The 13,258-nt window shown below is 39.7% G+C and overlaps 1 protein-coding gene across 2 annotated transcripts in view; it reads left to right on the forward strand.

Annotated features, from left to right (window-relative positions):
* Positions 1-13,258, forward strand: part of LOC124149254 (fibrinogen-like protein 1) — a 39,852-nt gene that overhangs the window by 22,540 nt on the left and 4,054 nt on the right. Inside the window, exons 1-2 of one of the 2 annotated variants that reach the window (XM_046520714.2) lie at positions 2,810-3,242; positions 12,978-13,080. In XM_046520714.2, coding sequence (XP_046376670.1) covers positions 2,949-3,242; positions 12,978-13,080 — 397 coding nt within the window. In that variant the 5' untranslated portion in view covers positions 2,810-2,948. Of the gene's footprint in view, positions 1-2,809; positions 3,243-12,977; positions 13,081-13,258 lie in introns of those variants that run through there. The other variant, XM_046520715.2, reaches the window with a different exon arrangement.

The following is a 13,258-nucleotide window of genomic DNA, read 5'->3' on the forward strand; positions in this document are numbered from 1 at the left end:
GAAAAATTCGAGGGGTCGTCGTGCTGAGAATACCCCAAATAATCGAGTCTTAATATCATGAGCATTGATCCATGCAATTGAGATCGATGACATGCATCAACCAAGTCAGCGAGCCTGACCACCCGATCCCGTTAGTCGCCTTTTACGACAAGCATAGTCGCCTTCTGCGACAAGAATGGGTTGCTGAAGATCTATTCTACCCCGGCTCTCCACGGGGCGATTTTTTATGAAGAGGTAGGGAATTTATTCTTATGATGAAGGCATGAATGTCCGTGTTATAGTGAGTCGCAGTTTAATACGGATTACCCAACCCAGAAACGGTGTAATGAGTCCAAGCCGAGGAGTCCTTGTTTTATTACCTTAATGCCGAGCGCCAGCCTGGGTAAAAAACAAGTGCCTTCTTTAGCGTATTTTGGTGTAACGCGGCCGAGAATCGAACCACCGACCTTCGGTTCTTCGCGGAAACGCTCTATCAAGTAGACCACAGAGGCGGTCTCTTATGATGAGGTACTAGAGACTTTGATAAGTGACAAGTTGGAAAATAGGTTTCTTCGGTACCAACTACTATCGTAGACACAACAGATCGATATTGCAACCATTTAACCATGGGTGCTACTATACTCAATAACAAGATTCTATAAAAAATGCAAAAATCCAAATACGTTTACACGTTAACATTGATTATCGTTATTGGTTGATTGAACCGAAACCTGTTTCCACATTGTCAATATTTACGTTTTAAATCGAATACATAATTAAACATGAACATTTGCCGTTGCTAACATTTCATTTGTAGTAATCGCCATGGCATGTTATGTTGAAATATAGTGAGTGAGTGAGTGAGTGTGTGATGTAGAAGTTTACAAGTTTATCTTGACAAAATTTCACTTTCTACAGCTAATTATCTTCTGGTACACATAATATCTTCATGTTCATGCTTTATTGCGTATATAAGGTGAGACGTTTGTCGCTCGATCAACAGTGTGTCTGGGCCTTGGGTGTTTTCGTTGTAGCAGCTGCACATTCGTCGTGGTGTCTAACCGAGGCCTATATGACGAGTGAAATCGCCATATCAACCTTGCTTTATAGAAACAGACACATGCCACGGCTCTACAAACCATTGATTGTGGGAGGAACAACCATAATAGGCTATGTTTGCGTTATTGAATGTATGAGCAGATTGCCAAGGCACACATTGATCAGCTCTATCCAAAATCAATATCATTTTGAGGACATGGCTGTTGTTTTGTGTGGAGGGGTTTTGTAACGTGATTTTCTTAATAAAGTAACCTGTTAACATCAAGTTCAACAAATGTATACTTGATAACAAACATAGATCAGTTAATAGTAACAATCTTTTTATATGCGTTTGTCTTTGGTATAAAAACACCCAATTAAACATACCAAATGATTCACTAATACAGGTGAAAGGTGTACGGAATTTGTAATCGGATATTATTTCAGAATAAGATAAAAACAATGAATCAATGCAAACAACCTAAATCAATTCCGCGGTGGAATAAATATAACTTATAAATCCGAAAAAATAAGATCAGGTTTGGACTCTTTCTTATAAACTTCCCGTTTTGGTGGCGGATCACATAAAACAAAGACGTCAATAACTTGGCGGGGGGGACATTGTAAGAATTGACGTATCGGAATCACTTGCATAAATGAAGGTGTATGCCGAATATCAATGGCAGTGATTCATTTGAATAAAATTTGAATTAAATGCATCAGCCCGGTGAGGTGAGGTGAGGTGAGGTGAGGTGAGGTGAGGTGAGGTGAGGTGAGGTGAAATGCGGTTTAACGTCGCCTCCAAGATTATTGCACTTATATAGCGACGTGCATGCACGTGTGTGTGTTTGTGTGGCTGCTGGTACTAGTCCGGACTGATGCCGATTTATAGTGCTAGCCCACTGAGATACCATGCCGCAGTTTAACATGAATACCCCACTCAGACACAGTAAACTGACTCCGATCCGAACAGTCCTTGTTTTAGCCCCTTAATGCCGAGCGCCAGACAGGGTAACAACAAGTACCATCTTTTAACGTCTTTTGGTATGACGCGGTTGGGTACCGAACCCCGGACCTTCCGCTCTCCGGGCGGACGCTCTACCACTATACCACGGAGGCGGTTGCATCACCCCGGTGATTACCATAGATATTGCTCTATGATAAAGTGAAAACATCGTATCTCGTCAGGTTTTAAATTGCTAGGGTTCATGATTATGTATGTCCGTTAAGCATGTGTACCACATAAATACCATCTGTACGAGAACGTAACATATCAATTTATGTGCTGCTCGTGGAAATATAGAAAGCAGCCTTCCGGCCACTCAACCCCCATATTTGTTGACTTGTAGGCCATGAGTTTGGTACTCTAAGACGAACACTCACTACTTTGTTTCATAAAGTCGACCAGCATCCTGCATTTTTCAGCAGCCAACTACAGAATAACACGATGAACTGTTGTAAACTGTCCCGTAAATGGTAAAACCAAGCAGTTATAAATACCAATATGTATTATAGAATAAGCATTACGCTGGAATATGGTTCAGAAAATTTCAATACAATACAACTGTAGCAATATATAATCAGTCATACAATTGCCTATGCTAAATGTTCAAAGGAGACACAACGTTATATTTGCACAACGTCATGCCAGGCGTACGAACTCAGTTTTGATGGATTTCACATCAGTCAATCCGTGATCAATGAATCGTTCCCATGAAGGGAGGGTATCGATCTGGTCACGCAGCTAATGTTCCCTCTACATACAAACATTATTTACTTCACAAGACTGGGAAAAAAGCTTGTGTTGATTTATCTGAACTGTCCAAGATCATCGGCAGAGGTGTTACCGAAATTTCATCTTTCCTCAGATGACAAGTGACTAGGATATTTATTCACACACATTTATATCATTTGCTCGTGTTAGAGAGAAAATGGGTTTCAAAAGTTCCCTGGCCCTGGTGTTTCTTCTGACAAGCTATGTTGTATCAGCTAGTGGCTTCAAGGGTTTCAAGGTAGTGGAGTCATGCGTTGACCCCAACAGTTTCAATGGTGGACCTGTCGCACAAGCGGAGGGTCACAGTGCCTCAGCATGTGCTATTTTATGCAGCAATGAGACACGGTGTCGTTCCTTCACGTTTCGACTTTCCTCTTCAACATGTTTCCTCCATGGCAAATACATCACTGACTGGCCATGTGGACAATCTAATGACGTCCACTACAACGACGTGAGTAGCGTGGGTTTATTTTCAAATAAGGTTGGACACTATAAGAGAGAGAGTGTCATTTCGTATGACTTGATTTTAAACCAAAAACTCATACTAGGAGATAGTCCTATTACCTTTAGGAGTGTAGAGAACCTGATGGTGAAATTTTTTAATGATTTTGATGCACGAAGGTTTATAAAAAACTGGCATAAAGTTATGAGAAAGTGTTCTTGATATTGTTGATACGTGTCAGGAAAAGACAAATTCACATGATGGCGGAGGAGTGTTGTAGAGATGTCTTTCATATTTGTCGATCAGTGGGCCTTCGATGACAGAGATGCTAGATACAGTTTTGTATTTTGAAGTGAGTGAGTGAATGAGTGGGCTTAACGCCGCTTTGAACTATAGTTAAGTTATATCGACGCATGTCAGCTTTATGTGGGAGGTGTAAGATGACTGACCCTTGATGACATCATCGAGCATGGGTATGGAACTGACAGACAATTTATCATAACCACTGCGAATCAGTGATTCAAACACAAGATCATAAATTTCTGGCACACGCAAGGGAAGCAAATATGTGGTGCATTAAACTACTATGCCACTCGTGACCTGGTGTGTTTGGGAGCATAAATATATCAAATTGGTTTTGAAACCATACTACCTCTCGAATCTTTTTTTTTGTAGGATACATTTTGCGTGACGAGAGTTGTGTACATTTCAATGTTCCCTGCATAATCTGATATTGAAAATGTCCCTAATAATAAAACTAAACGGCTATGTAAGTTATTGGCACAAAAAAGTCGTGATAAAGCGCTACGATTGTCATGATAAAGATCCGGGTTTGATTCCCAGACATGTAAGATGCTACGAGCGAATCTGTGCAGAGTTGAGGCCCTTAGTCATGCCAGGATCCGCTGATCACGGCTTTGCTCTCCTTTTAACCTTTGGTTTGTCCTCATCATGCCACAGAGACAAATGTCTACGACCTGCGTCGTGCCGGGCTTTCTTTCAAGACATAACTGAAAAAAGGCTGCGTTAAATGTGTTTCAAGCATGAATTATGTAGCTAAACTGTCCTTAGGGATGACATGTTGTCCTGTGCACGGGGCACAGATAGGACTCAGAAATCAAACCAAGGAAATGACATGTCAAATGATGAAGGTAATCTACATTGTTGGAAGGTAAAGGTTTTCAACATACATGTACAATAACAATACTATTGCAAACGTCGTACAACTATGTCATAGTATCATAATGATGCTATTGCAATACTGTTTCAATGATATAATGATTCTAATAGTCCTATTAAAATAATCTATTGGTGATAGAACAGATCGGAGATAAAATAGATGTACATTGTCGAAAGACAGCATCTCATCGATATTTATATCTTTAGGTGAGATTTCTTTTTAGAAGATGTGTTATCAATGAAGACAGATTTGACATTGACACCAACACTTTTACGTACCGGTACAGACGTTCGTACATTTATCAAGCAAGCGACAAGCGATGAAGGCCGAAAACGAGCTGATACGCTGTTCCGTTGCGTTATCCCGTTTACCGATATTTGTCGTCCAGAGTTACATAGGACTAACTTCAATTAACTGCTAATTACAATGCGACAGAGCTATGGAACTCACTGTCACGCTTCAAACGTTTGTGCTATGCGGCAATGTTTTTTTTAAACCAACAGTTATTTTTGTAAAACGTGTTTGTTTACAAATTACATATCATTTATTATTTTTAAACCACGGTAAAACATTTCACGTTCAAATAAAATTTGAAACGATAATTATCTTCTATAGGTTAAAACAAATAATAACAAATGTGTGGATCGCACATAACTCTTAATTCATGTATGTCAGTCATTCTTTTATTTGCCAGTAAAAATATGTTTCACGATTCCCGCTTCATATGAAGTAAACTCTGTTATTCATGAAATGAACACAAGCCTTTTCCGCTGGCTCCAGAGTACGAGGGTCAACAGGCGGGTCAAAAAGAGGACGGTTGATAACTGACATTGTATTATTTCTTGTAGACTAACATATAGTCTCTGAAATGAACATATCGTACAGAAAAAAACAGTTGTTCAGTTATCATAATAAAAATCTAATAAAAAGGGAGCCTAGTGATTCTCTTCATGCCTAATACTGCAGTAATCTAGACTTGCCAAACATTATAGACTTGCATGGGCTGTAGTTGATATAAATGTATGAGGGTCTGTAAGACAGACTATATTTCTTGTAAAGCGTCGAGTGTAATGTGTGCCTGTTACTTACAATCATGGATTATACTTGTATTGAAAATCTTAAGATTTCTTTTGTCTCCATATATGTCTTTCCCCTTGACTTATAGTCGGATCACAGCTACCCCGGTACGGTCTTCCTTACTGCATATAGACTTCTGCTGACTGACAATGTGCTTGACTTGACTGCTTGTGTTGGCATACATGAGTTGTCTTCCTTACTGCATATAGACTTCTGCTGACTGACAATGTGCTTGACTTGACTGCTTGTGTTGGCATACATGAGTTGTCTTCCTTACTGCATATAGACTTCTGCTGACTGACAATGTGCTTGACTTGACTGCTTGTGTTGGCATACATGAGTTGTCTTCCTTACTGCATATAGACTTCTGCTGACTGACAATGTGCTTGACTTGACTGCTTGTGTTGACATACATGAGTTGTCTTCCTTACTGCATATAGACTTCTGCTGACTGACAATGTGCTTGACTTGACTGCTTGTGTTGGCATACATGAGTTGTCTTCCTTACTGCATATAGACTTCTGCTGACTGACAATGTGCTTGACTTGACTGCTTGTGTTGGCATACATGAGTTGTCTTCCTTACTGCATATAGACTTCTGCTGACTGACAATGTGCTTGACTTGACTGCTTGTGTTGGCATACATGAGTTGTTTTTGACTCCCTGTATAGTGGGGGAGAGAGTAAGTGGGTATGGTTAATACCGCTTTTAGCAATATCCAAGCAATATCACGGCGGGAAACACCAGAAATGGGCCCCCTGCCTAGATTGCTTCATCATAATAGCGTCCCGTAACGAATTGCGTTCTTGCCGAGCTTTAATAAATCTGCAACTTGTTCGTGGGCACTCGAGGCGCAATCAGAAAGGACACCACTTCACCCGCTGGACAATAATCCTTCGTTTTGGTGTATGGGAGTGAGGTGAAACAAAATAGCAGTGACAGCGAATGGTATAAAAACTAACGCATAGCCGATGGCACATACGTATTGCAGAATACATAAAGTTATTGGCAGGAAATACAGAGATGACATTACATCTTAATTTAATAAAACACTGCGTACATGTTTGCTATTGTAAATACTGAAATATTTTTCAAGTTCAAATAGTGTTTTATATCCTTTATACATCACATATCGGGAACTACTGTTGAGTGTTGACATCCAGTTTTGACGAAATTCATCTACAAGACACGTTTTAAATACCCCCAATGAAGGCTATTTTGTCCCCTACAGACTGGTTTAACCATACAAATCCCAAACCATGCGAAAATAAAATGTTACGAACAGATGCTACCCAAGTATTATGACCAATGTTGTCGAAATACATCAACATGTTACATACTTTTCTTGGGATACGCCCTTCACGCATTCGGGTTAATTTTAACCAGTAATTTATAATGCGGACCTGCGCATTGACATAAAGCGGGTAGGGACAACATTCACCACAGACAATGGCATTTGGCGTTTGTTTTCCCACCTTTAAAAAACTTTTACATGCCAAAAGATGAACTCGTTCTAATTGATCATACCGCTGGTAACCCCATACTTCTGACCCATATAAAGGTATTGCCTGTGTATCAAATATTTTAAAATATACTTTTGGATCAATCATTCCTATTTTGTTCAAATTAATATTTAATTCCATCAAAGCCCGTTTTCCACGATTTGCTAGATCAGCAATACACTTTGTCATCTTGAAAGTTGAAGAAAATATGACACCAAGTGAGGTGAGGTGAAATTGGGTTTAACGTCGCGTCCAAGATTATTGCACTTATATAGCGACGTGCATGCACGTGTATGTGTGTGTGTGGCTGCTTGTACTAGTCCGGACTGATGCCGATTTATAGTGCTAGCTTACTGAGATACCATGCCGCAGTTTAACATGAATACCCCACTCAGACACAGTATACTGACTCCGAGCCGACCAGTCCTTGTTTTAGCCCCCTAATGCCGAGCGCCAGACAGGGTAACAACAAATACAATCTTTTAACGTCTTTTTGTATGACGCGGCCCGGGATCGAACCCCGGACCTTCCGCTCTCCGGGCGGACGCTCTACCACTAGACCACGGAGGCGGTCATGACACCTAGGTACTTATAACTGTTAGCTATGGGCAGAGGGATGTCTTTGTATGTCCATTTCTCTTTGGCGGATAGGGTGCCTCCTCTTCTGAAAACAACTACGTTTGATTTTTGTATGTAAACAGTTAATCCCCATGTATCTGAAAAAAGGATGTTAAGCCGAGTCTGTAAACCTGCAATAGATTCTTAGACAAGGATGACGTTATCTGCAAATAACAGTTATTTTACTTTTTCTACTTGATAAGCTTTACGTTTTTTTACTTGATAAGCTTGTTTTGTCTGCCTACAAATGCTCTTGTATTTATTTATTTCAACACAATAAAGTCGCCTATTTTGAACAGATTTGCTTTTCCGAAAATGTCTTAAAGTCTTGCGAGTTCGATACTTTGCTCGCTTACAGTGAATATAAAAAAAGCAAATAGAAGGGCATGTGAATTTACGCTTTCTCATACATTCGGTTGTGTTTAAAAGAACCTGGACAAATGATTCGAGAGCGCGAACAATGCTTATATCCACGAGCTGTGTTCCTGCTAAAAAAGATGATTTGGAGGCAAAGTGGAAATTTTATTGTATACATTAGCTAGAGTTGGATTCAAGGTGTATTTGTAATTATCACCACATATATCTGAATGTTGCTGATTATACATTTTCAGTGGCTTTTCTTGATGTATGAGAGACATTTCTAATGGCATACGATCCGATTCAACCCTGTCGTTTACATACAATGACTCCACTAGCTGAAAAGCGTCAACTCCAGCGATAAAATAATCGTTTACACTTGAACCCTGCTCAGACATAAAGGTAAATTCTCCGTCGGCGTCCCCAGACACTCGACCGTTGAAAATATATAATTTCAAAGTATAACACAAATTAAGTAATATTCTTCCAAATCTATTGGTAACATTGTCACTTGACTTGCGATTTTTAAGTGGTACCGGCTCCTCTTGAAGACAAACGTCACCGGTAAAGTCAGATACATTCTCAGCCGGGTTGTTACTTTGTCCAACTCTGGCGTTCAGATCACCGGTGATAATCATGTAACAGTCAGCTGAGTATCTGGGTTCTCAACCAGCCACTGTTCAAGGAGTTCAGACCAATAAACACGTCCCATTTTTAGTCTGGAAACCCAATAGTCCAGAAACTCTACAATATTTACACTATGTTACGAAGACTGGCCCATTGGCGAGAATATGTTCCTTTACTTAAAACTCATGTTTTTGTTTCGCAAATACATAAATGTATTTCTTTCAAGTATCATGATGAGAAAATTTAACTCATTTTAACTTAATTCAACGATTTTATAGCGATATTGAAATATTTCGCCCATAGGCGAGAAAAAGGTTTGGCCCATGGGCGAGAATAAGTTCCTTTGCTCAAAACTCATGTTTTTGTTTCGCAAATATATACAGGTGTTCTTACAAGTTTCATGACACATAATGTAACTCATTTTAACTTAATTCAACTATTTTATTGCGTTTTTGAAATTTTGCGCCTTGGACGAGAAAGCTAGGCCCATGGGGGAAAATATTTTCCTTTGCTCAACAGTTTTAGTTTCGCAAATACATAAAGTTGTGACTACAAGCATGACACATGATTCAACTCATTTTAATTTAATTCAACTAATTTGTGGCGTTCTTAAAATGTTTCGCCCATGTTTTCGTCAGTCTCGTTAATGCATTAACTAATTGTGTTCAAAGTATATTGTATCATGTGAAATATATTTTATATTATATCATTACATTACTATTTAAAAAGGGCCTTTGGTTGGGTGTTCTCTCTATAGAAGTTTTACAAATTCCACCTTTTTTACATATTGTAACGATTTATACCTTTTCCACTTGATGTATAGTATGCGGACCCCTCTGGTGGTACGTACATACCTATCAAGAAAATATCCTTTTTGATTTGCAGTACCCGTTAAGATAATCTAAGAGCAACAGAATTGTCAATACCAAGTATTACCTGTGTGCACAATGCATCTAATGACTCTTTGACAAAAACATCCATACCGCCTGACAGTCGTCCATGACGGGTAGTTTTATATGCCTTTGCTAAATAAGGGGTATGCTCTGATAAATATGGAATTGATAACAACTTATCTCTGAACTTATTCAGTAAATACACAATGTCAAACTCTGATAAATATTTTAGAAAATCACAATCCTCGTGTTGAGATGATATAACGTATATATTCCTGAATAAAACTTTAAAGTAATGCGTACGTACGTGTACAAACTCATCTGCTAAGGAATTGTTAAGATTTGGTGCGGGAGGTTGCTCTGGGCCAGGACCACAATCCTATTCAGGGGCGTCACCGTTAATACTAAATGGAGGTTGTGACGTCTCCTCAACGTTGGTGCTTGGGGTCGGCTGTCCACCGTCAGTATTCACCTTTGGCCTAGATCTAGTGTTTTCCCTCTATCATCTGCATGTATTGGTTTCGTCTGAAGGCTGCCGTTCTTGAAAAATGCATTTCTACAATAGTCTGTCTTTGATTATGTGTCAGATGCGAATGCTGTCTTGACGAAATGATTGGCGGTTACCAGGTGCCTGAATCTTGTCATCAGAAAATGCAAATTTGACAATAAGGGGGCGGGGATTACTTTCACTCCCAGTTTTCTTCGATCCTAATCGGTGTGCTCTCACTATATCCCGATTTTGCCATAATTTATTCGACACATGTGCGTTGAGGAGGGTAATTACGGTATCTTTACAATCTTCATGACTTTCACTCTCTGGTTCTGGAACACCGTGGAACACTGCGTTGTCCCTCCGTCTAAATGCTTCTAGTCGCTCTACGTTAGTCGATTGTTCCTCTAGACGTTGTTCAAGTTTATCCATCTGATCCCGTAATGCATCAACATCGCCGTATATAATTTCTTGATCGTGTCTAATGTTCTCTATATCTTTCCTGATAAACTCTACAGTCATCTCCAAAGAAGAACATTTCCTATGAACCTCAGTTAGTTGCTCTTTCATGCCATCGATATCTTCAGAGACAGCCGCTCGAAAATCGCGCAATTCATCAACTATCGCTGATTTAACCGCGTTTAAGTCTTTCATTCCAATTGGCCCGGGATTTAATTCATCGTTGAAATATTCAGTTTCCATTCTAATGATCCTTGCATGAGATCGAAAATCCTGACACATTAAGCCAAGTCCCGAGGACGATGTCTGTCGCGATTGAGTGAATACAGCTATGTGACTAGCACAAATGTAAACAAGGGGCGTTCGGGTAGCCTAGTGGTTAAAGCGTTGGCTCGTCACGCCGAAGACCCGGGTTCGATTCCCCACATTGGTACAATTTGTGAAGCCCATTTTCCGGTGTCCCCCGCCGTGATATTGCTGGAATATTGCTAAAAGCGTCGTAAAACCATACTCACTCACTCACTCACTCACAAATGTAAACATCACTGGTGCGGGGAACGTACTCCTCAAATCGTGTACAAGTGTTCAGAATCACATCTTGGTTGAAGATCAGTGTTGCAGACACTAGTGAATATACTGTGAATACAATAGAGCACAAGATGCGACGACACGGCATATCATCGTGGGGTGTAGTGAATGGCGTGTACCTGTCGGGTCCCGGGTGGATGAGAGAAACATCCGAGTCTGGCTCTATATGTAGTTAGATCCACCATATGTTGTTCGTAAAGGTACCACAAAGTCTTTATGCATTACCCAGTCTATCTTCTGAATTGTTGATCACATCTATGCTCAATAATTTAGCAAAATATGTGGGTGCTGTAGACAGTGTTGTGTACACATCAGGGGCGGGTAACTCAATCCATATCCAGGTGAGCTACAGTGACGTGGCACTATTTTCTCTGCAGGCTAAAATTGGTAACCTGAGCCCTAGTTCTTTTTGTAATTACAGGCGAGATCTCAAACATAGAATCCAGCTGTCTACAGTTAACTTCTTAATTGAGGTTATGGCAGGACATATTTTATCATGTTAGAGACGGGTTTCAGCGGACATGAACACAATTGCAACGGTATTATAAACCTCTATTGATGTCCTTCATTCTAGTACTTTGTCTGCCAAATTGTCCAGGGGCTAATCAACTAGTGATTTTGAAATTGATTGAAAATAATACAACACCGATCCTTAATGCGACTCATTAACAGAACATTACTTTGTGCGTGATATAATCTTTGTTAGCAGCCAGTAAATTCCTAAACATGAAAAGAATATTTTAGTGAAAATCAATTTGAGTAAAAACATTTCTTATGTCCTAGATGGCTTTATATAACGATTTATCTACCTTTATAATGACATTGCAGAGGAGGATATGAATTCAATCCGAAAAACTGGTATATTATTAATGGTAATCTATACTCAATAACCTCTTTTCCGCGTACCTGCTTATTCCATTACACCTCATGAATGCACACATTAATGATATTATATTGTTCTGATCAAAAAGTGAACGAAAATCTTTATGGATTGGTGGACACTTAAAGGGGCATTAATACCTAATACATTTCGGCGTTTTCATTTCCCATTTAAAGAATATGGCTAAAGGATCTCTTCGCTGAGTATACGCTACGCAAATTCGTAAACATTTGCAGTGGATTTGTTAACATGGACAGGCTTCACTCATGAATATGTATTTGTTCCAGAGGCGCATTTTATACACTCTGTCTCGTTTGATATGTCATACAAAAGCGTCTACATAATGAATTTCTCAACAATCTTTATAAGTTTGTATTTTATTAATGTTTCGACATGCGAACTGTACATCTTATGCAATCTATTTCAACTAAATCTATAAAGTAGTATGGGTGTCAGGTATTGAAAGTCAGGGTCAGCCGGTCGCCTTGGTAATTCTCCATTTGTCCATGTGAACCGAGCGTTCTGTAGTTCTGATAATGGGTATATGCACATGACATCAAGTAGTTCATTACATTTGTTGTACGCACCCGCGAAGATCCGGGTTAGAACGAGTCTTCAGCAACCCATGCTTGTCGTAAGAGGCGACCAACGGGATCGGGTGGTCAGGCTCGCTGACTTGGTTGATGCATCTCAATTGCGTGGATCGATGCTCATGATGTCAATCAGTGGATTGTCTGGTCCAGATTCAATTATTTACAGACTGTCGTCATATAGCTGGAATATTGCTGGGTGCAGTGTGAAATAACAAATAAACAAACAAATAAACATTTGTTGTTTGCAGTGTACATTCTTTTTTTCTTCCCGATTGAGATCATTTGCCTTTCAGCATCCAACCCATCTTTGTGGGTTTCTAAAAAGTGGTAAACGTCTTCGACCTGAATCACTACACAGTGTGCGTTCCTCCCACATCAAGCTGAAACGTTTTATATATATGAAGGTCTGTTCGTGTGGCGTTAACCAACTTTATACAAAAGTTTTAACAGTTAATTTAAACGTATCTCTCTTTGTTCCAGGTATACAACCCTTGTCAACATGGTGGCGATTATAATGCAGGCACAGATGTCTGTCAGTGCTATAACGGTTACCTTGGTAACAGATGTGAGAGGTTAATGACAGGTAAGCATTGAGACGTATGCCGTGAGCCGATCATTTGATATCAGGAGTTAGTTAGTTAGTTAGTTAGTTAGTTAGTTAGTTTGTTAGTTAGTTAGTTAGTTAGTGTGTTGGGGGAGGGGGAGGGGGGTCCCCCTTCACCTAAAAACGTTGTATGTGAACGATTTTGAGGGCGGTTGTT

This window comes from Haliotis rufescens, unplaced genomic scaffold, assembly GCF_023055435.1.
Source record: "Haliotis rufescens isolate VD_foot unplaced genomic scaffold, xgHalRufe1.0.p SCAF_4, whole genome shotgun sequence".
Classification (NCBI taxonomy): domain Eukaryota; kingdom Metazoa; phylum Mollusca; class Gastropoda; order Lepetellida; family Haliotidae; genus Haliotis; species Haliotis rufescens.